Source organism: Ictidomys tridecemlineatus, chromosome 3 (assembly GCF_052094955.1).
Source record: "Ictidomys tridecemlineatus isolate mIctTri1 chromosome 3, mIctTri1.hap1, whole genome shotgun sequence".
NCBI lineage: Eukaryota > Metazoa > Chordata > Mammalia > Rodentia > Sciuridae > Ictidomys > Ictidomys tridecemlineatus.
Window position 1 is genome coordinate 14,569,312 of NC_135479.1, and position 24,902 is coordinate 14,594,213.

General features: G+C 41.3%; 1 protein-coding gene across 1 annotated transcript in view; it reads left to right on the forward strand.

The window, feature by feature from the left end:
- Window positions 1-14,449: 14,449 nt before the first annotated feature.
- Window positions 14,450-24,902, forward strand: part of Ern1 (endoplasmic reticulum to nucleus signaling 1) — an 89,542-nt gene continuing 79,089 nt past the window's right edge. The window contains exon 1 of the mRNA XM_078041880.1: window positions 14,450-14,715. Within this exon, the coding sequence (XP_077898006.1) occupies window positions 14,659-14,715 (57 nt within the window). The 5' untranslated portion in view covers window positions 14,450-14,658. The remainder of the gene's footprint in view (window positions 14,716-24,902) is intronic.

Genomic DNA, 24,902 nt, shown 5'->3' on the forward strand with positions numbered 1-24,902 from the left:
CAACCTATGAGTCTGTTGAATGAGGGTTCTTATTTTCATTATTTTCTATGTAATCTTTAAACTTAAAAAATTCCTCATTGGTCCAAAGAAGTAGTTGTTTTTACAAGTGTTAAGAACCCTCGAGACGATTATTTATTTTCCTTGTGGTCTAAACTTTTGTCACTGCAATAGTTATTACCTTGTAGTACAGTTTCTACTTGGGGATATATAGATCTTCCACAGATTCTCGAAATGAAGATGTTTTCACTGTCTTGTGCAAAAATGAGATGAAGTATTGATTCAGTGATAGCTGTCTAGTAATTACATTGTCAGAATCTTTGTATACTATGTACTTGATTGGAAGTGTGCGTGCTGTCATTTACTTACACTGATGTGTTAAGATTAAGCTTTAAATACCAAAAGCTGTTGAGGATGCCAAGTATCCAATACTTAGGTTTGGGAGCGCAAAATGGCCATTTTTGAAAAGAAGTTAAACAGTTTTTAGAGAGAGAATTTTGTTTTTTTAATGTTTATTTTTTAGTTTTCGGAGGACACAACATCTCTGTTTGTATGTGGTGCTGAGGATGGAACCTGGGCCTCACGCATGCCAGGCCCTAAGCTTGAGCCACATCCCCAGCCCTGAAAGGTTTTTTGTAAAGTCAGACATACACTTACCATGTGACCCAGTGGTCCCTGGGTGTTTACCCAAGAAAAATGACAGCACTTTCACACAAAATCTCTAAACATAAATGTTCACAGTAACATTATTCATAATCCCCCCAAACAGGGAGGACTAAAATGCCCTTGAAGGGGTACATAGATAGGCAGATTATGGTACACCCATACAACTGACAATAAAAAGCAAGGAACTATACATAGATGCCCAAGCTTGGAGTGTTCTCAGAGGGATTATGCCAAGTAAAGGGAGCCAAACTCAAAAGACCATAGGATTCCATTTATGTGACATTTTGGAAAAGACTACAAGAATTGGGGATAGATCAAGGTTTTCTGGGATTGGTAATGTGTGGAGCATTTGACCAAAGGGATAGCAGGAGGCATTTCTTTTTGGTACTGAGAATTGAACCCAGAGGCATTTTACCACTGAGGCACATGTTCAGTCCATTTTATTACTTTATTTTGAGAGAATGTCTCACTAAGTTGCTGAGGCTTACCTTAAACTTGTGATCCTCCTGTCTCAGCCTTCTGAGTCACTAGGATTCCAGGTAGGTGTGAATGCACCTGGTTTGGAGACGGTTCACGTGTGTGTGTGTGTGTGTGTGTGTGTGTGTGTTAGTAGGAGGCATTTCTGAGGATGAGAGAACTGTCTGTCCGGCATCTTGATTGTGGTGGTGTTTACATGACTTTATGCCTTTGTCAAAATTCACAGAACTTCATTGTACTGTCATGTGTAACTAATTAAAACAAAAAAATTTCACAGAACTATTTGCTAAAATTTTAAAATTATGTTCCCGTCATTTTTTTTTCATTATTTTAATGAAACAAAATTGGCTGTGTTTGCTAGGTCCTCCAGAGTATAAAGTGGTCACACACCAACCATAGAGCTGGGCAGCTAAGCAAGAAGTATGAGAGTGGTACAGTCCAGGAATTCTTCCAATTTTTTTCTGTATCCTGATCACTGGTTGCAATTAGCGATGCCTTTACAAACAGGAGACTAAATTGTATGAGACCTTCTCTTCCATACCTTCTGGAATTATAATAATTAAAATAATATTATTTACTTTATATAGTTTGTGGCTAGGCTATTTAGCTCATAAAGGTCATGGCTGATTAATATTTCTGTCAAAGATTACATATATCTGATATAAAATGACTATCTACTTGTATCTGATAAAACTTCATCCATCCCTCCCCCCCCCTTTTTTTTTTAGTTGTCGCTGGACCTTTATTTAATTTATTTACTTATTTATATGTAGTGCTGAGACTCAAACCCAGTGCCTCACATGTGGTAGGGCAAGCACTATACCATTGAGCTACAACCACAGTCCCATCCTTTATTTTTAACTTTTCTATACTTTGTTTTCAATGTGTCCTTTTATATGAAACACATGGTCAAATCACAGGGTTCAGTCCAATATATGTGTTTAAAATTACATTTAAATTTTTATTGTGAAATATATCTACATAGAAAAAAGTGCATATAAAGTGTATATATGGTTTAAAGAATATTTATAAACATTCTCTACCTACCATATAGTTAAGAAAAATGACATCATTGATAACTTTGAAATGCACTTTTTTGGAGGGACCTTTCTGAATCTATCTCCCTCTGTCACTCAAAGAAAATCACTATTCTGAACTTTGCATTTGTCTTGTTCTTGCTTTTCTTTTATAAACCAGTCTTGGGAGAGACCCACCATCACTTCCCACATTCTATTTGTCCAAAGAACCAACCCTGATATGAATACCAGGGGGCGTGGGGGAGCCCCTCTTGGAAGTTGGCTACTATTTTAGTCAACTTTTGCATCATTGTGACCAAAATACCTGACTAAGCTTAGGAAAGGAAAAGTGGCTCTCCGTTTCAGAGGTCTCAATCTATAGATGGCTGACTCCACTGCTTTGGGCCCAAGGTGAGGCAGGACATCATGGAGAAAGTCCCCAGTGGAGGAAAGCTGCTCAGCTCTTGGGAGTCAAGAACCAGAAAGAGAAAGGGAGAGGGTTAAAGAGGCCCCCAAAGAAGATTCACCCTTCCAGGGCATACCCCTAGTGACTCACTTTGTCCAGCCACACCCCACTGGCCTACAGTTACCACCCAATCAATCCACTCAAACTAGATTAGATTACAGTTGTCACAGTGCACTCATTTTACCTCTGAAGATAATAGGACCTTTGGGGAGGACACCTTATATGCAAACCAAAATAGCGACCACATTAAGGCTCATTGCCTAGGACATGGTCTACTTTGCACCTGAAGAGAGTGTATATTCTTTTGTTGTGGGTATGACGTTCTTTGAGTGTCAAGCAGATGAAGGTAGTTGGTGGTGTTATTCACATCTCCAGTAGCTGTGCTTCTCAGTGGAGCAGTTTTGCCACCTAGGGACATTTGGAGACACTTCAGCTTTTCACAACTGGGAAGGGTGCCACTGACACCTATTGGGGAGTGTTGTGGGTTGAATTGTGTCCTCTAAAAAGAAATGTTGAAGCCCTAACCCCCATCACCTGTGAACGTGACCTTATTTAAAAACAGTCTTTACAGATGGGTTCATTAGAATGGTCCCTAGTCCAATATGACTGATATGTCCTTATAAGAATAGGAAAATTTAGCTGGGTACAGTGGTGCTACACTTGTAATCCCAGTGGCTGGAGAGGCTGAGGCAGGAGGATCCTGAGTTCAAAGCCAACCTAGTGTTGGCATCATTGCAGCATACTCCTTACTCCCACCCCCACTTTATGAATACGGTTCTTATTCCCAGGAAATAGAAAGTAGCCTGAGATAAAACCTGCCGCCTGGAGGCGAGCCGGTGTCTCCCTGTTCTCTCATTGACAGACAGGAGACCACTCACCTGCCCCTGAGATGGAGACATCCTGGTTTCCCTGTTCTTTCCTTGAGAAGATAAGGGGACATGCCAGGTTACCTGTCCCCACTCTGAGAGATAGGAGACTGCCTGTCTCTGCTCCCAAGAAACAAACTTGCCTTCCACAAGATCAGCGGATGCTGGCCCTGTCAGTCAAGCCCAAGCCCGCCCTCGTGCGCAGCTGTGATTCTAGCCTATAAAAGGTGACCTTCAAGGGTGAGTTGCTGCTGCTGTCCCTCTCTCTGCCCACAGCAGCCTTGTCAGGCTCCTGACAATGAACCCTCTTCATATCCCAGGTGTGTGTGATCAGCCCTTATCCCAGGTGTGTGTGTGTGGTCAGTCCTTATCCCAGATGTGTGTGTGGTCAGTCCTTATCCCAGGTGTGTGTGTGTGGTCAGTCCTTATCCCAGGTGTGTGTGTGATCAGTCCTGCGTCACTTTTCTTTCACTTAGCAACTTAGTGAGGCCCTAAGCAACTCAGCAAGGCCTTGTCTCTAAATAAAATATATTTTTTAAAAGGAGTCTGGGGATGTGACTCATTGGTTAAGTGAACCTGAGTTCAATCCCTGGTACCAAAAAAAAAAAAAGGAAAATTTGGTCATGGAGATGCACAAGAGGACAGCCATTTCAGAACAGAGGTGGAGACTGGAGTGACCCTGCCACAAGCTGAGGAACACCTAGGACTAGCTACCAGAAAATGGGAGAGGCAAAGTATTCTCCCTTAAAGGTCTTGGGGGGAGCACGGCCCTGCCACAGCTTTTATTTCAGACTTTTGGCCTCCAGAGCCATGAAATGAAAAGTTTTTATTGTTTCAAGCATTCAGTTTGCAGCACTTTGATAGGGCAGTCCTAGGAAATGAACAGAGACCAGGGCTGCTGCTGAATGCCACACAGTGCACAGGATAGCCCCCCACCCCCAGCACAGAATTATCTGGTCAATTAAAAAAAAGGTCAAAAAGGTCAGTGGTGTGGAGGTTGAAAAATCATGTCTTATAAGTTTAGTTTTCCCTACTGTTCTATAAGCAGATTGATAAGAGTATTGAAATCTAATATAAATTGTAGGTTTGTTTTTTTTCTCATCAATTGTGTTAGTTTTTGCTTCATGTATTTTTCAAGCTCTGTTTTTAGGCATTTACATATTTGGGATTATGAGGTTTTGTTCATAAATAGATACATAAATAGATACTTTTTAGCATTGTGAAATGTCTTTTATCTTTGGTAATATTCCTTGTATTAATGTCAGTTTGTCTGATATAAATATAACCATTCCAGCTTTCTCATAGTTTTGTAAGGTGATTTGCACTCAAGGTAACTTTTCAAATTCTTAGAAGCTATCCTCAGGGTTGTTAAATGCTCTATTTAATTTTTTATTAAAAGTGACAGAAAACCCATCTCAAATTGGGTTAAGCCATGAAACTAACTTAGTTCACACAAATTAAAAACTCAAAGAATGGCTGGGGCTGGGGCTGGGGCTGGGGCTGGGGCTGAGCCATAGAGCACTCACCTAGTATGTGCGAGGCACTGAGTTCGACCATCGGCACCACATAAAAATAAATAAAATAAAGGCATATGTCCAACTACAACAATAAAAATAAATAAATAACCAAAAAACTCAGAAGAGCCGGTCTCGGCAAGACATGGCCCGGTGGCCCCACTCTGCCCTCAGGGCCATGGGCTTCATGGGCTCTGTTCTCAAGGCAGGTCCAGCAGAGTGGGGCACCGGGCTGGGCTTCCTGCTCCCTCACACCCTCACCTACTAGAGATTTGCTCACCCCTGAGCCAATCACTGTGGGACAGAATAGAGAATGCTAATCAGCTGACCTATTCTGGACTCCTTCCAGGAGTTGAAAGTGGTGTTAGTCACATGCAAACAATGGAGGTGTCCAAACCAACTGCCATCAGGGAATCGTAGGGAGGGGAATAAAGGAAATGGGTGCTAAGAAAATACCCTGGGTATCCACCACATTGCTTATTTTTAAAGGTACAGTCAAAGCAGAACAAAGCAGCAGTCTTTGACTCAAAGGCAGAAAGATACTTTGCTTCTTCCCCCTGACCCCCCATCCTACCTTACTCCATGAATAGTTCCTGCACACACATTCCTGATGAACAGAAATTTTTTTAAAAAATGGGGGGTACTGGGATTGAACCCAGCGGCTCTCTACCACTGAGCTACATCCCAGCCCTTTTTTAAAATTTTGAGACAGGGTCTCACTAAATTGCTGAGGATGGCCACGAATTTGCAATCCTCCTGCCTCAGCCTCGCAAGTCACTGGAATTACAGATATGTGCCACCACATTTAGTTTATGAGCAATAATTTAAATGAATTGAAGATTATAGAGTTTGCTTATTCTCAGACATGGTAAGTCCAAGGTGGGGAGTTACACGAAGCTAATATGATGGGGGCCGTTCCCACAGGGTCACAGTAAAAGCCCTGGGTTTTCTAAGTGCAAAGAAAGGCACTGATGAAGTTTTAAGCAGGAAAGTGACATAGTCTGATCAAGTTCAAGCTCCTTCATGTGACCTGCCACACTCCAAAGTCACCTCCCCATGGGGAACTTTGTTACAGAACACCTACCTTGTCACAGGCATTTTACATATTTTACTTCAAATTTTCAGAACAATTAGAGAACCAAGTCTTGGAGAGATTAAGCAATGTGTTTACATTTGCACAATTAATAAATGGTCAAGCAGAACTTGGGTTTGAACTCACAGCAGTTTGATTTTAAAGTTAGGCTCTTGATCCCTATACCATGCAGCCTCCTGAAGCCTGCCTTTGATTTAAGTCAAAACTATTCCACATTATTTGAGAAGTTTGATGACCTCTGACATTCACACACACTTCACCCTTGAGGGAGGGTAACTTAATTCCTCTGAACCACTCAAGGAACCCAACGAGGGACCAGGAGGGGAGGCAGTAGGATCTCCTAACCTGAAATAGTAAATTACACCAAAAATCATATGGAAAGATCCGAAGTCTGACTCTTTAAGAGGAGAATCAAGAAGAACACTGAGCTTAAGAGGGCCCAAAGCAAGTGTCAGAGCAGCACAAGCAAAAGAGGGTGAAAGATGGGAGAAGATAGAGAACGTGGTCTGGAGCAGTGTCCCACCAGCATGGGGGCCTGCATGTGCAGCCTGGACTGGGTGGGTATGGATGGGGGAAGTGTCGCCTAGAAGCTTGAAGGCCCAAGAGTGGAAGAGATGAGACGATCCTGTGTGGCTGCCCTCTACCTCCCTCTTCTCTGTCTCAACATAACTGTCTATCCATCCTTCCCTTCTGCCTCAGAGAAACACACAGCATCTCATCACTTGGTCTTTCAATGCACATTTTAAAAGTCCCTCTTCTGAGCTTGATCCTGTTCTGAGCCCTGAAGTCAGGAATATGAATAAAACAGTCCCATCTTCAAGTAGCCCACAATATAGCTGAGGGAAGGGAAACCCTAGAAGTTATGGACTTGGTATCTCTCTTTCATTCCCCCTTTAACCACAGAGCCTTCTGAGGTATGGGTGTGCATCAGAAAAAGGAAAGGAGGAAAAATAGGACCCTTTGTGGAGGGTTGATCATGGATAAGGTATAGTCATATAAACAATTTAGTCCTCTTGAGAATCCTGAACCAGAATTTTAATTGGAGCCTACGGGTTGTTAAGTGATGAACACCCGCTCAAACTAACCAGTGGGGGGTAAGGGAGGGTTTAGTTGACCAGGAAAGGCAGCCAGGCAGGCTGTTCTCAATTCAGCCTAGAACCAGAAGCCCAAAAGTATCCAGGGCTCTCTGATGGCATCTGTGCTTTTATTTCCTTGTCAACTTCTTTCTTTCCTCTGAATTTCTTTCTTCCATAAGACACAAGAAGCTCCTGGGCCTCATACTTCCAGGCTTTGTCACCAGAAAAGAAATGAGTCTTTTCATGGCTCTGGATGGAGTCAGATTGGGTATAAGTCTACCCATACACCAAATGAAGGTGGCCCTATGGTAGCTGTTTTGGTTATCAGTAGGTAATCAAACGACAAATCATAATATGCACAAACCACTCATAACTCAATGGTTCAAGACAAGCCATTTTACTATGTCTCACAATTCTATGTTCCGCCAAGAGCTTCTTTTCTGCTGCATGTGGTGGTGGCTAAGGAAATCTGGAGGCTTAATCGGGCTGGAGCATCCAAGATGGCTTGCCCAATGGCTGGCAGCCAGGAGCTCAGCTAGAGCTGTTCGCAGCAGCTCCATTCTCTTCCTGGGGGGCTGGGCTTCTCCCATCAAGGCAGCTAGGCTCTAAGAGGGAGCACCTCAATAGTGAGTAGGCTAAGAGGAAGGAAATGGAAATGCTAGGCCTCTTAAGACCTGAGCTGGGAAGTCCCAGAATGTCACTTATGGTCAAAGTCAGTCATAAGGCAGTCCAGATTCAAGAGAAGGAGAAATAAGTGCTTCCTTATGATGAGAACAGCATGTGCGTATAGGAGGGGAAGAATTGTTTTCAGAGCTGATATGATTGCCCAGCCTGGGGAGGTGTTCATACCATCCAACATATCTTCCTCTCTTGCAAGGCTGGCCTCCATTCCTGTTCACTTGCTCTCCTCTGTGTCCCCTGTAGTGAGAACAGCACCTTGAACATGACAGGAGCCCAGTAAACATTTGACAAACTGATGAATTCTTTCTTCCTCATCTTCTTGTTTGAGTCAGTGCTCTAGTTGAATGCTTTCCATTCTGCCTTGCCAAGGTCTTTTCCTTTATTAATATATATAATTTTTTAGTTATAGATGGACACAATATCTTTATTTTGTTTATTTTTATGTGGTACTGAGGATCGAACCCAGGGCCTCACATGGGCCAGGCAAGTGCTCTGCCACTGAGCCATGACCCCAGCCCGCCAAGGCCTTTTTCTAGCATTCAACGTGTCTCCTTCCCTTTTTTGCTCTAGATTAAGATGAAAATAACTCGCATCAACAGTTTCATTTGGTCTCTCAAGTGCTTGTTCCCCTGACCCGTCTCACTCTGACGCCTACTAATCAAAACCCAGCCTGACTTGGGGTCTCTGCCACTGGCCCATCCTGCCTGTCCTCCCGACTTCGCCTCTCCTGCCCCTCTGTGGAGAAGCCCAGCAGGAGCTCGCTGATGAGTCTGAGCCCTGTGCTTTCCTTCCCCCAGGCCTTTGTGCAGATCCTCCTTGTCCCTTCAGAAGGTCTTTTCCCCTGTCTGGCAAAAGGCACGTCCCGTCTTCCATGAAGAAGACATCCCTTCTTCCACGAAGCCTCCTTGCTCTGTCCATCGCCCCTTCCTCCTCCTATCAGGCCGAGCTCTAGACCACAGAGTTCTGTTTCTCTGAGTTTATTCCCATCTTTCTGCATTTCACAGTTACCCTTGTACCTTGGTCATTTCTGTGCATTGTGTCCCATCACCTTTACCAACTTGCAGATTCCCTGATATTCTCTTATGACACCAACTCTTTGTACTGAGAAGTCCTAAAAGATATTAGTTGAAAGAAAGAATGAATAAACAAAAGAATGAGTGAATGAATGGTAATCATCCTTGTAGGGGGCAAAGATGACTTCGTCTGCAAAAAGAAGTTGACTAATAAATTAGGGCAAAAGTTCCACTCTGCTTTAATTTTTTTTTTTTTTTTTTTTTTGTACTGGGAATTGAACCCAGCAGAGCTTAAAAGACTGAGCCAAAAGGGTGGGGGAAACTGACCCACATCCCCAACCCCATTTACTTATTCATTTTGTGGTGCTGAGGATTGAACCCAGGGCTTTGTGCCTGCAAGGCAAGCGCTCTACCGACTGAGCTATATCCCCAGCACCCTGAGTCCTGTTTTTAAAAAAGTTTTATCTAAAGACAGGGTCTTGCTAAGTTGCTCAGGGCCTTGCTAAGTTGCTGAGGCTGGCTTTGAACTTGCAATTCTCCTGCCTCAGCCTCCTGAGCTGCTGGGATGACAGATGTGTGCCATCACCCCTGGCACTGCTTTAAAATCTATCTATAAAATATGGTGGATGAATTCTCTTAGAAAGAAAGGAGAAGGAGATCATGGAAGGCCTACTTATTACAACTCGAAAACCACTCAGTCTGGAAGGAAGAAAAAGAGCAGGGAGACAGAAGGAAAGATAGGAAATAATATCCAAGAGGCAAAAGTTCAAGAAGAAAGAACTGTTAACATACCTGAATTGAAGAGAGGCCCAGGGATAAAAGGATGAAGCATGGCCCCTGGGATTTATAAGAGGAAGAATGTTTATGAGCTATTTGAGGGAAGTTTCCAGAGAGTTCTGTGGAAATAGGTCAGACCCCAGGGGATTAGGAGGGACCTGCAGTGAGGAAGTGAAGGTATTTTGAGAGGATGGCCATTTTCCTAGTGGTGCTATGTTGTCCCTCTGACATTATTAATATAAACTAGTGACACTTTGAACACTTTGTCACATAGCATTTAGACTTGGCATAAATGGGGGTGAAAAACAACTGCTCAGAAGCTAGTGAACAAATAACTTGTCAGGATAAACCTAAATTAGTCCCTAGAGGAAGCAGGGGGAAAGTTCACTATTCTCAGGCAGATGGCTGCTATATATTTTTATATTCTTTTGCACAACTCCAAGATGAGATCATGAGATTTTACCTGTTATTTAAGGCAATGTCCCTCACCACCACATATTCAAGCTTTTGGTTGTTATTAGTACACCAGCTCTTCCTATCCATGTGTTCCATACCTGTGGATGCAACCAAGTTTGGATAGAAATATTTGGAAAAGAACTGCAGCTATACCAAACATGGACAGATTTTTTTTCTTGTCATTAATCCCCAGACAATGCATTGACATAGCATTATATTATGTTACTATTATTAGCAATCTAGAGATTATTGAAAATATATAGGAGGATGAGGGTAAGATATATGCAAATGCTATGCCATTTCATATGAGGAACTTAAGCATCTTGGAATTTTTGTATTTGAAGGGGTAGGGATGTTCTGAAACCAATCTCTCACAAATATGGGAGGATGACTGTCTTCCACAAAAATGCCAGCCTGAACTACTAAGTACACTTAAAGGTCCCATAATCATACCTTGTTATAATGCTGTTGATGGGGGCAAAAATAAAGGTCAGTTAATGGTGGAACATGTTATAGCATCTAAGGTTAACTCAGGAACTCCAAAGTTAAATAGATCTCTGGTTTCTAATCCATGTTGTGCCACCAAGCTGTCAACCTTTCTCAATTTTAGTGTTATCATCTGTAAAAGGAGGCTAATGACATGTACCTCATAGAAGAGCTGCATAAGATGATCCTGTAAAGCAGGTATTTGCACATTTCCAGTCAATGGCAATGGTCAATAGTCACCTTGATAATAATAAATAATCACTTTTGCAATATAAGAAAGTGTGTATCATAGTGGGTATGGATCTGTGGTAGAGAGGAATTCTGACAAAGAGTATCACAATATTTTCAAAGCCAGTCATCCTTGAACAGGAAAAGCCAAAATTCTATTTACCTAAGAACCAAACTGCTCCCAGAGGCAACAGATTTTAGCTTTTTCATTAAACATTAGAACAGAGCTGGGTGTGGTGGTGCATGCCTATAATGCCAGTGGCTCAGGAGGCTGAGGCAGGAGGATGACAAGTTCAAAGCCAGCCTCAGCAACTCTTCGAGGCCCTAAGAAATTCAGCAAGACCCTGTTTCTGTATAAAATATTAGTGGCTCAGTAGTTAAGTACCCCTGGGTTTAATCCCTGGTACAAAAACAAAAAAACTAGAACAGAAAGGAGATAAAAATTTATCTTGCTACTAGAGACTGACTCCTGCTTCATTGTTTTATTTTTCCCATTATTCCTGTGAACCCAAGTCTGTTTGGAAACAGCAGCAACAGGGAGTTCACTAAAAAACAAACTCTCTGCTTATGAAGATGCTATTCCCTGGAGACTAACTCAAGCTTTGAAATATAATCTCCATTTCCAGCTTTAGGAACTTTTTCTTCTAAGTCCCCTTCTTCAAAAGTAGCTATTGTTTAAAAAAAAAGTAGCTATTGTCTCACTAAAGAGCTATTGCAAGACAACCTGACAAATCAGTGTAAAAAGAAAATTTTAAGCACAAATGAAATAGGCAAGTAGAGGTCATAATTTCTTCCACTAGAGGGCAACATTTGCTAAAAATAAACATTAGCTATAGTCTCTCAGTCTCCTGAGGAGACTGGAAAACACACAGGTTTCTGGGCTGTGTTCCCTGGAAATTCCGAATCAGTAAAGAAAATGTATTGAAAATCCGCTTTTTTTTTTTTTAAGCTCTTCAATTTTGGGAACCACTGCTTTAAAGAGAAGTGTAAATAAGATCTTGCTATCTCCCTTTCTCCTGCCTCCCAGCATTGAGATCCTGCTATAATCCTTGCTGAAGCTAATGCATATATACATATATATTTCTTACCTTGGTGACAAAAGAGGGTTTATTTTATACTAAGACCATGACCTTGGCCTTAATTACTGGATATTATTTAAATCCTGAAAGGTTATTTAGTGTCCATTTTCAGTGTTTTTGTTTGTTTTTGGAGTGAGGTCTGAACTCACTCCAAAGGTGAGGCATTCTGCCACTGAGCTACATACCCAGCTCTTTTAAATTTTTTTTTTTTTGTACTGGGGATTGAACTTAGGGGCACTTGACTGATGGGCCACATCCCTGCCCTATTTTGTATTTTATTTAGAGAAAGGGTCCCACTCAGTTGCTTAGTGCCTTTGCTAAGGTTGGCTTTGAATTCCCAATCTTCCTGTCTCAGCCTCTGGAGTTGCTGGGATTGCAGGTGTATGCCACCATGCCCAGTCCCTTTTTAAAATTTTGAGACAGGGTCTTGCTAAGTTGCTGAGACTAGCCTCAAACTTGGAATCCTCCTCCCTCAACTTCCCAAGTAGCTGGGATTACTGATGTTCGCCACCACATCCAGCTCTGGTTTTGGGTCTTTTATAGGGGAAGGTACACTTCACAGGCATCTACAAAATATTTTCATTTCTGTTTTTATCAGTCATGCCAGCTTTTGTCTTGTCATAAGTAAAAAGCTGTCAAAAGCAGTATTTGACTGAAAAGAAAGATTATGGGCAACACCACCATAAATAAAACCAGTGCTTATCAGTCTAAACTGTCAATCAACGGAAGAAGTTCATGAAGCATGTGGCCTGGGTAAGCCTAAAAACCATCTTGTGGTGTGGTGCATAAGCAATTTTGAGAACATGTAACAGTGCAATTAAGGCCTGGGAATTTGATTCAACTAAACACAGGACAAATACTCCTACCTGGCCCAGGTTTCTTGGATGATTTTTGTTTGTTTCCAGGATCTTTAAAACTGATTTATGAGTCAGATTGAGGTCAGCATACTCCTTTGTGTTTCATCTGCAGCATTTACAGGGTCATAGTGACATTTTGAATTGTCAAAGGTCTGCCAGGGTTTCAGCACAGCAAGTTCTCCTCCCAGACTTACTCTACTGTTTGAGAAAATACACCGAAGAAGGGATGTGAAAGCCAAGCTTTTCAGTTAAGCTGCTTCTTCTTCTTCTTCTTCTTCTTCTTCTTCTTCTTCTTCTTCTTCTTCTTTTTTAACTCAAGCACATGTCTAATAGATCTTGTTATCACTTTGTGATCTGTCCAGGTAGTCATGAAAGAGCTCCTCCCTGGCTACCTGCCTACAGGAATGCTGAGGCTGTTTTGCCAACTTCTCTCTGCGCATCTCAAACCTCTCTGTTTGCATGTAGACATGTCAGTGACACTTCTCAAAATGTCTCTCCTGCTTTCACAGTTGCTAAATTTGTCTCTTAAACTGATGTGTTGCTTTCTCCAGCCGGGATAGGATTAGTCTATTAGCTGTGATTCAAGTTAGGGGTTGGGAATGGGGAAATTTTACAGGATTTGGGCTTCCTGTGAGCATTTCTGTTATAGTTGGGCAGGTTGACCCAAAATGCACACAGACCAGCCACTTGGCCATGCCTCTGCTACTCCTTTGCAATTTTTTTCTAACATTGCTTACTTCCCCGCTCCTTCTAAATCTGAAATATCTTAAGTCTGTCATCTGAGCAAGTTAGGAAAAATAAAAAAATTGTACCTCTTCTTGCTTTCCTAAGATTTGTACTTCAAATCTTATTACAAGTAATATGTCCTTCTCAGTGGAAGGCAGTTTGGGACCTAGTGACCAAGCAGCTGCTGGGCGCTTTAATTCTGATTAATAGCCCACAACCCTCAACTAGACTGGTAGGAGTCCTCAACCCACACACTCCCTGCAATGAGCTGTGACACAAATCATCTCAAGCTTCATGAGGTCAAGCTTCACAGGTTACGTATACAAACGTCCCATTAACAAACACACAAGACTCAAGTATCCCAAATAGTTTTCTTCCTATAATTTTTAGGGAATGACTTGGCCATGGTTCATTCCAAAGGGAACTGATGGCTGCTGGACTCAATTTGAGGGGAATTCCTGAGGGTAAAGAAAGGGAAGAAAGAAAGAAAGCCCCAATAAATGGGCCTTTTTCCGCTGGACGGGGCACAGCAGGAGGGCCTCTGCAGTGAACTGTGGGACTGTAGGTAGGGCAGAAGCGGTGCTTGCTGGAATCCTCTGCCAGCAATTCTTCCACAACAGCGGGAAAACCAAGAGTAGGCTTCTGGGTACACTGGGCGGCCGGTGTCCCGGGCTTTCCCCTGATTAGATCTGACGCCGCGGGTCCCTAGGCAGGGTTAGCGGGGTCGCCTGGAGGACAGGGCGTTGTCGGGTTCTCCAGCCTTCAGACAAGCTTCTCGCCTCAACAGCCCGCCCTCCTAACGCTGGATGCCTTCTCATCAGCAGCGGTGGCCCAAAGGACCAGAGCCCTCCAGAATCTCGCTCCGCCCTCAGCCCCGCCTTTCGGTTTAGCCACGCCCAGACCCCGCCCCACCCTACATTCGACCCGCCCCTCGGGGCAGCGGGCCCGCCCCTGGTTAGGCCCCGCCCAGGCCCCGCCCCTCGAGCCCGCCCCGACCGGAAGAAGTGGCGGCACCCGGCGCTTATAGGGCCCGGAATGGGGGTGCCGCCGCCGCCTAGTCAGCTCTGCGTCCGTTGTGGCTCGGCCGCTGCCGCGCTGTCGTCGCGGCGCCCCCGCCCAGTCCTCCGTCCGCACCGCCCCTGGAGCCGGCCGGCCGGGCCCGGAGCCAGGGCCCAGTCCCCGCCATGCCGGCCCGGCGGCTGTTGCTGCTGCTGCTGGCGCTGCTGTTGCCCGGCTCCAGGGTAAGTGACCAGGGATCGCGGGATGGGGACAGCCCGCGGCGAACCGGGCTGTGACCGGGGGAGGGTCGCGCGGTCGCTGCGGCTGGAATCCGAGCCGGGGTACCGCGGTGGCCTGAGGCCGTGCGCCCAGCAGAGTCGTGGACCGGGCGTGGGAGGCGGCGCCGGGCCGCGAGCGCCTCCCCGGCCGGAGTCGTGGCCGGCAGTGGCCACGCTGAGGAGTCCGCCACCCGAGGGGCCTCTGGGGCCAGCGCGGCTGTCAGTGGCAGCGGCTCGCGGGGCCGGGTGGGCTGGGGCGAACTTCGTGCAGTCTCCCGCAGGCCCGGGGCCCCAGCAGGCTGCCCACCTGCCGGACCCTCCCCACAGGTGGGCGACGGCTCTGCCTGGCGATGGCCGCGGAAGGACGGAAAGGGCCCTGTAATCGAGGGGAAGGGAATGACTTGAGTTTCGAATCCTTGTTTGAACTTTTTAAAAATGCGACTTTGGGAAGCGAATGCAGCAAGCAAATGGGGAAGCATTTTTACCCAAGGGCTGGATTCTGCTTACCTGCCCTTCAGGTTTCTTAGTATTCGGAGGTAGGAGGCTTCCTTTTGTGCGCCAAGGCTTCATTAAGCAAATTAAGCTGTGGGAATTGGACTCTTTTACGATCCCCCCATGGGCCAGAGGTGAAGCCACTCAAAAGTTTGTATACCAAAAACTGTCTCCTCACGTGAGAGCACTGTGGGCTCATCAGCAAGGTCCTCTCATTTTTTTTTTTTTTCTGGAGAAGAATGACAGGGCCCAAGTTTACGTTTATTTAATTATTTACGACCTTCACTTAGGCTGTGGACATGGGCACCGTGACTGAGGAGGACATTTTGTGGGCAGACTTGGTTTTATATCAGTGAGTGCCTTTTAAAAAACGTATTGTTCAGGATGTGGGTATGGCACATTTATACAGGTTCTGTTTAATGACCTCTTTGAAGGTACCGTGTTCCTTTTAATATGGCATATCATGTACCAGGTGTCCAGATGGAGAATTGACTTGTGTCGCCCTGCGGGCCAGCCAGAGTGAACTCTTTGAACTTTCAGGCATTTTAGGTAAATAATTGTGCTCTTGGAGTAACAAGAATTTGGAAACTGCCCAAGTAATAAATCAGGTCACCTTTTTCAAATTCAGGTTTCTTTAAAAGGAAAATTGGTATACACTTTCTTCTTGATAAAACTTTGATAAGTTGAGGTTTTTTTTTTTTTAATAATTAGAAAAATCCACTTTCACAACTCAGAGCTAGGGTCAGGGTTTGAACTTGAACACTGCACCTTGAGTTGGCAGATTATTGCTCACAAATACGAGTACAAACAGTGATCAAACATGTAATGTGGAAATCGATCATCTCATATTGTCAGAACCCAGGTGTATGTAGTTTCTTTTCCCACATCTTTGCATTTGCTATTTTTTTCTAGATTGTAGTGTTTTAGTTATGGAGTGACTTAAGATTAAGAAGCCAATAATAACTATTTAGCTTTAGTCAGGGCTGCAGTTTCAGTTCATGTAAATATTTCCAAATTGTATTTAGAAATCCAAACTTCTCAGGGTTCATGGTAAAATATTTCAGGCCCTTATCAAAAGGTTATGTTTCACTATTACTGCTTGGTGAAAGGTCAGGATGACACTCCCAGAATTTTATTGCAGTAAAAATTTTGACCCCTCAAACGTAGTATTAAAATTCTAAGTGAAATTTCTAGGAGGTTGTACTTAAACTAGGTAGTAGTTATGTTGTACAGAACACAGTGGCTGTAAAAACAAACCTGAGTTCTAACTGATCACTTGCTTGCTGTGCCCTCAGGTAAGTTATTTTACTTTTTAGAAATTCAGTTTCTTGATTTATGAAATAATCATAGCTAATGTGTGAAAGAAGGCACCCTGTACCTAGCAGATAATAAATGTCCATTCTCTTTCTTTCCTATCATTTTTTTTTTTTGTTTTGTACTGGGGATTGAAAGCAGGAGTGGTTTACCACTGAGCTATATCCCCAGCCCTTTTTATCTTTTATTTTGAGATAGGGCCTCACTTAATTGCTGAGGCTGGCCTCGAACTTCCAATTCTCTTGCCTCAGCCTCCCAAGTCATTGGGATTACAAGTGTGCACCTTCATGCCCTATTGAAGTCATCACTTTTTGATGTTATGCTATGGCTCTGCAGGAAAGGTTTTTAAAATAATATTTCTTTTTGATTGATGAAGTAACTAATATATTGGAAGCAATACTGCCTGTGATTTTTCTTTCAGTGTATGTCTAATTGAGCCAGGCATTAATTAATTATTGGTTGAGACTCAAGACTATCAGATCCCAAATTGCAACAATGTTGGTATTATAAAGCACTTGAGACTATCACCCCTCCTTTCTTTCTAGATCCTTATCTTGTACCTGGTATTAGTAGTGTCACATCATCACTGTCATAGTTCTCATTTTATGGTGTTTAGGTGCTATTTTTCTAGTTACTAAAAAGATTGGTAACATGTGAAGCCAAATACTTTCTAGTTAAAATATATCAAATTTATTTAGCCTGCATTTTGGTTTTGAGATGGGGTAAAAGAAGTCACTGAGAACTAAGGACCTGTAAACAGAAGCACAGTGTGCATCTGAGAGATGAGTATTAACTAGAAATGTCCTTGCTTATCATTTATTCTGATAGCTATCGTCTGCATGAATTATCCTAATAGGCAGGACTGAGCTATTTATACTGTGGCCATGAGTAGCATGTTCCATTAGTTTAATTAGTTTATGTTATTAGGACTGTGGATCATGAAATTAAACTGTGGTTGTGTACACTCATTTGCGCAAGCCACTCATCTTTCTGCCATAGTATAGCTTTTCAGAGCACAAGAGAAATTGTGTCTGAGAGTTACTCTTAAGAAAGTTTGATGATAAACCATATTCCTGAATATAAATCCAGTGAGCTACATAAAGATTTCTTCATGTTGCCTGGATAGAATAGTATCGCTTATGTGGGCTAGGGAATGTGGTTATTTGCTTGCCTTGGGTTTTTTATTTCATTTTTTCAGGATGAAGAATCATTGGATGGATAATTTATGTTATTTTCATTGGAATTCTCTTTGGTTTTAAGATCCAAAGTAATCTGTATATCCAATATTTTGATTGTTTTATAATGATCAAACATTCTCCTTAAAGAAATGATATAGAGGAGAAAAGCCTAATGTGCCTTTTTAATGGATTTGTTTTTGTTGTTATTGTTGTTGTTGTTGTTCTAATTAGTTATACATGACAGCAGAATGCACTTTGATTCATTGTACACAAATGGAGCACAACTTTTCATTTCTCTGGTTGTACACAACGTAAAGTCATACCATTCGTGCAATCATACATGTACCTAGGGTAATGATGACCTTCTCATATGGATATGGTTTTTATTATTTTCAAATAACTTGGGGGCCTGTAACCTAGCAATATGATTAGAGTATGATGCTGGCTTATAAAAAAAAATAGGGATGATGAATCATAGTCTGTGAATAATAAACATGCTGGTTGGATATATTTCCCAGAAGCTGAGAATTGTTTCCTATCTTTATCTTTTCCATATTCTATGTTTGGCATTAGACTTCCCTACCTCAGAGCAACATAGCACTGAGATATTCAAATGAGTACACAGACCAGATATAGACTGGGAAAAGTAGAACTTCAATAATAATCAGGGCTGGGGATGTGGCGAAGTGATAGAGTGCTTGCCCAGCTTGAGTAAGGCCCGGAATTCTAGCATCACACACACACAATTATAATAATAATCATGAGGTCATTGGTTACATTTCCTTTTTAAAATTTTAAGTTAGTTTTAGGCTTTTTATCATTTCTTATTATCTGTGATCTTTGTTCATATACAAATAAAAGTATGTGTTCTCTCTCTCTCTCTCTTTTTTTTTTTTGTTGTTCCAGAATGTTTCCTATAACATTCTAGAATTAGGTCATACATTTGTAGCTTTGGTAGCACCTTTGTAAACCATCATCAGTGTAAAAGCATTTGAGCTTCTGTGCCCAGCCACAGGTTGGCGAATGGGATCCTAACTGATTGGGATTGATGTGATAATAAGCCATGATGCTTTGCCGAGCATTTGCCCTGCGAGGGTCATAAGGATTGTGAACAGTTTTCCACTATTATAAAGAAAGTTGTACTTCCTTTTTATTTTCAAAAAATTTTGTATGTTTGGTGTTTTCTTTATGATAACATGGGAAGATTTTTAAAAAATCTTTCAAAGTAATCATATTCAGTGTAGAAAAATCAGAAAGGATGGATAAGCTTACATTAAACAAAACAAAACCCCCCCTAGAGTTCTACTACCCAAACATAGCCTCTGTTAGTATTTTCAACAACTTTATGGAGACATTGTTCAACTGTCATCACAATTCACTCATTTAAAATGTTTCAGTCAGTGGCTTTTTTAGTACATTCACAGAATTGTACAGCCTTCACCACAATCTATTTTAGAACATTGTCATCATCCCAGAAACTCTGCTCCCAATCCTCTTTCCCCCTCAAATCTCCTATTCTCTGGTAAGCACTAAACTCCTTCTTTCTGTCTCTATACATTAACCTATTGTGGACATTTCATAAGAATGGAATCATACAATATGTGGTCTTTTATAACTGACTTTCATCTAGCATCAGGTTCTTAAGGCTCATCCATGTTGTAGCACGTGCCAGTACTTAATTCCTTTTTTTTTTTAAGTTTACTGTTTTTATCATTTTTTTAAACCTCTGTTTTATTTATTTATTTTTATGTGGTCCTGGGGATCAAACCCAGTGCCTCACACATGCTCTATCACTGAGCTACAACCTCAGCCCCACCTACTTCCTTTTTATTACTGAATAATATTTCATTATACAAATATGCCACATTTTGTTAAGTCCATTATCAGTTGGTGGACATTTGGGTTATTTCTACTTTTTAGCTATTATAGATAATGCTTCTATATACTTTTATGTACAAGTTTGTTGTTGTTTTGTTTATACTGGGGATTAAACTCAGTGGTGCTTTACCACTGAGCTAAGGCTTAGGGCCTCATTAAATTGCTGAGGCTGGCCTTGAATTTGGGATCCTCCTGCCTCAGCCTCCCAAGTCACTGGGATTACAAGTGTGTGTCATTGCACCTAGTTATGTACAAGTTTTTGAATTCACATACATTTTTACTTTCCTTGGAATGACATTTCTGGGTCAATACCTAGGATGGGATTGCTGGGTCATATGGTAAATTCATGTTTAATCTTTCAAGGAACTTTCAGACTCTTTTCAAAAAGCAGCTGTGGTGGGGTTGGGGCTGTGTGGCTCAGTGGTAGAGCACTTGTCTGGCATGTGTAAGGCACTGGGTTCAATCCTCAGCACCACATAAAAATAAATAAATAAAATAAAGGTATTGTGTCCATTTATAACTAAAAATATTTAGAAAAAAAAGCAGCTGTGCTGTTTTACAGAGTTTCAATGTTTCATATCCTCACTTATTATTGTCTCTTTTTAATTGTAACTATCCCAGTGAGTATAAAATGGTACTCTTTATGTTTTTTTCCCTTTAATATCAGTACTATGAATTGAATCCAAGAGCATTGTACCACTGAGCTACATTCCCAGCCTTTTTTATTTTTATCATATGATACTATCTTGCTAAGTTACTCAGGCTGGCCTCAAACTTGAAATCCTTCTACCCCAGCCTCTGGAGTAGCTAGTATAAAAGGCCTGTGCCACTGTGCCCAGCTCATTATGGTTTTGCATTTACCTGATGGCTAATTTACTAACATCTTACTATATTTGCTTCCAGACAGTTTTTTTTTCTTGTGCACATGTCTACATAGATAATTTTGTCTTCCCCAAACTGAAATAGATCTTTCTTTGTCAGTAACTTTAACTCTGCAACATCATTCTTACTGACTGCATAGAACTTCCCTTAATGGATGTATCATAATGTGACTTCAACCATTTAGATATTGAGACTTTTTAATTTTCAGAATTATAAACAATGTGATGGACCTCCTTGTTGCTAAACTCTTGAATGCATATTAACTACTTAATTATTTGCTTGAAATAAATCCCTTGAGCTGAAATTTGTTGTTTGTGTGTACTGTTTTATAGCCCTCTGGAAACCCTTAAGGAATGTTGGATGTTTTAAAACGCAGAAAAAACAAAAAAACCCCAACACCACCATCAACAACAAAAAACCTCACCTTAAATTGGTTTCATGATAGTTACTTCATTATTATTTTTTGTGGTACTAAGGATTAAATCTACTTGCACTTTACCTCTAAGCCATATCTCTAGCCCTTTTTATTTATTAATTAATTTTATTTTTGAGACAGTAATCTCTAGGACTATAGGCATGTGCCACTATATCCAATACGATAGCCATTTTAAAAGTAAGCTCTTAGCTGGGCATGGTGGCGCACACCTGTAATCCTAGCAGTTCTTGAGGCTGAGGCAGAAGGATCAAAGCCAGCCTCAGCAATTTAGCAAGGTCCTAAGCAATCAGTGAGACCCTGTCTCTAAATAAAATACAAAAAAGGGCTGGGAATGTGGCTCAATAATTAATTCCCCCGGGATTTCAATCTCTAGTACTAATAAGCTTTTTCTTTTTCTTTTTTTCTTTTAGCACTGTGGATGGTAAGTTGGGTGAAAATGGAATTTTTATATTTTGTTTATAGATTTTATATATGTGTATGTATGGTACTGAATATGGAACGCAGGGCCTCATGCATGCTGGACAAGCTTTCTACCACTGAGCTACATCAGCTGCCCTTTCTCGTTCTCTTTCCACTGCAGCTTTTTAAAATTTAATTTTTAAAAGATGTACCCATGCGTTTTTTTAAATTGTAGATGAACACAATATCTTTATTTTTATTTATTTATTTTTATGTCGTGCTGAGGTTCCAACCCAGTGCCTCACATGTGCTAGGCAAGTGCTTTACCACTGAGCTACAACCCCAGCCCTTTAATTTTATTCTGAGACAGGGTTTCACTAAGTTACCCAGACTGGCCTTGAACTTGTGTTCTTTCTGCCTTAACTTCCCAAGTAGCTGGGATTACATTCATGAGCCACTGTGCCTGCCTAGATTTTGTTTATATTTTAAAGGTATAAATAACCATAGCAATCTCTGAATGACATCCTATATAACTAAGAGATTTTGAGAAATTTTTTTTTCATCCTGATGTGTTAAATAGCTTGTTTACAGCACCCTTTGGTATGCAGTGGTTTCATAATCTGAAACCAATCACTTTCTAGCAGATGTGGCCCCCATAAGCACCCTGAAATACTTTGGGGGTAATTCTGTTACTTTGGTTTTTTTTTTTTTTATTGTTGGTCGTTCAAAACATTACACAGTTCTTAATACATCATCTTTCACAGTTTGATTCAAGTGGGTTATGAACTCCCAACTTTACCCCGTATACAGATTGCTGTTTCACATCAGTTACCCTTCCATTGATTGACATATTGCCTTTCTAGTGTCTGATGTATTCTGCTGTCTGTCCTATTCTCTACTATCCCCCCTCCCCTCCCCTCCCCTCCCCTCTTCTCATCCATGTTTAATGTAAATCTTCTTCTCAAGCTCTTCGTCCTTACCCTGTCCTTGTTTACTCCCCTTATATCAAAGGGGTCATTTGGTATTTGTTTTTTAACGATTGACTAGCTTCACTTAGCATAATCTGCTCTAATGCCATCCATTTCCCTCCAAATTCTATGATTTTGTCGTTCCTTAATGCAGAGTAATACTCCATTGTGTATAAATGCCACATTTTTTTATCCATTCATCTATTGAAGGGCATCTAGGCTGATTCCATAATCTTGCTATAGTGAATTGTGCTGCTATGAACATCGTTGTAGCAGTGTCTCTGTAACATGCTCTTATTAGGTCTTTAGGGAATAGACCGAGAAGGGGAATAGCTGGGTCAAATGGTGGTTCCATTCCCAGCTTTCCAAGAAATCTCCATACTGCTTTCCAAATTGGCTGTACCAATTTGCAGTCCCACCAGCAATGAACAAGAGTGCCCTTTTCCCCGCATCCTCTCCAGCACTTATTGTTGTTTGACTTCCTAATGGCTGCCAATCTTACTGGAGTGAGGTGGTATCTTAGGGTAGTTTTGATTTGCATTTCTCTAACTGCTAGCGATGGTGAGCATTTTTTCATGTACTTATTGATTGATTGTATGTCCTCCTCTGAGAACTGTCTGTTCAGGTCCTTGGCCCATTTATTGATTGGGTTATTTGTTATCTTATTGTCTAATTTTTTGAGTTCTTTGTATATTCTGGTTATTAGGGCTCTATCTGAAGTGTGTGGATTAAAGATTTGTTCCCAGGATGTAGGCTCCCTGTTTATCTCTCTTATTGTTTCTTTTGCTGAGAAAAAACTTTTTAATTTGAGTAAGTCCCATTTGTTGATTCTAGTTGTTAACTCTTGCGCTATGGGTGTCCTATTGAGGAATTTGGGGCCCGATCCCACAGTATGTAGATCATAACCAACTTTTTCTTCTATCAGATGCTGTGTCTCTGATTTAATATCAAGCTCCTTAATCCATTTTGAGTTAACTTTTGTGCATGGCGAGAGATAGGGGTTCAGATTCATTTTGATGCAAATGGATTTCCAGTTTTCCCAGCACCATTTGTTGAAGATGCTATCCTTCCTCCATTGCATGCTTTTAGCCCCTTTATCAAATATAAGATAGTTGTAGTTTTGTGGATTGGTTTCTGTGTCCTCTATTCTGTACCATTGGTCCACCCGCCTGTTTTGGTACCAGTACCATGCTGTTTTTGTTACTATTGCTCTGTAGTATAGTTTGAAGTCTGGTATCGCTATACCGCCTGATTCACACTTCCTGCTTAGCATTGTTTTTGCTATTCTGGGTCTTTTATTATTCCATATGAATTTCATGATTCTTTTATCTATTTCTACAAGAAATTCCATTGGAATTTTGATTGGCATTGCATTGAACTTATAGAGAACTTTTGGTAATATCACCATTTTGATGATGTTAGTTCTACCTATCCATGAGCAGGGTATATTTTTCCATCTTCTAAGGTCTTCTTCTATATCTTTCTTTAGGGTTCTATAATTTTCATTATATAAATCTTTCACCTCTTTTGTTAGGTTGATTCCCAAGTATTTTATTTTTTGGGGGGATATTGTGAATGGAGTAGTTGTCCTCATTTCCGTTTCAGAGGATTTGTCACTGATATACAGGAATGCCTTTGATTTATGCGTGTTGATCTTATATCCTGCCACTTTGCTGAATTCATTTATTAGCTCTAATAGCTTCTTTGTAGACCCTTTTGGGTCTGCTAGGTATAGGATCATATCATCTGCAAATAGCGATAATTTAAGTTCTTCTTTTCCTATTTTTATGCCTTTAATTTCTTTCGTCTGTCTAATTGCTCTGGCCAGTGTTTCGAGGACTATGTTGAACAGAAGTGGTGAGAGAGGGCATCCCTGTCTTGTACCAGATCTTAGAGGGAATGCCTTCAATTTTTCTCCATTCAGAATGATGCTGGCCTGTGGCTTATCGTAGATTGCTTTTACAATGTTGAGGTATGTTCCAGTTATCCCTAATTTTTCTAGAGTTTTGAACATAAAGGGATGCTGTACTTTGTCGAATGCTTTTTCTGCATCTATCGAGATGATCATATGGTTCTTATTTTTAAGTCTATTGATGTGGTGAATAACATTTATTGATTTCCGTATATTGAACCAGCCTTGCATCCCAGGGATGAATCCTACTTGATCATGATGTATAATTTTTTTGATATGTATTTGAATCCGATTTGCCAGAATTTTATTGAGGATTTTTGCGTCAAGGTTCATTAGAGATATTGGTCTGTAGTTTTCTTTCTTTGAAGTGTCTTTGTCTGGTTTCGGAATCAGGGTGATGTTGGCCTCGTAGAATGAATTTGGAAGTTCTCCCTCTTTTTCTATTTCCTGAAATAGCTTGAAAAGTATTGGTGTTAGTTCCTCTTTAAAGGTTTTGTAAAACTCTGCTGTATACCCATCCGGTCCTGGGCTTTTCTTAGTTGGTAATCTTTTGATGGTTTCTTCTATTTCCTCTATTGTTATTGGTCTGTTTAGGTTGTCTATATCCTCCTGACTCAATCTGGGCAGGTCATAAGACTTAAGGAATTTATCTATGCCTTCACTATCTTCTATTTTATTGGAGTATAAGGATT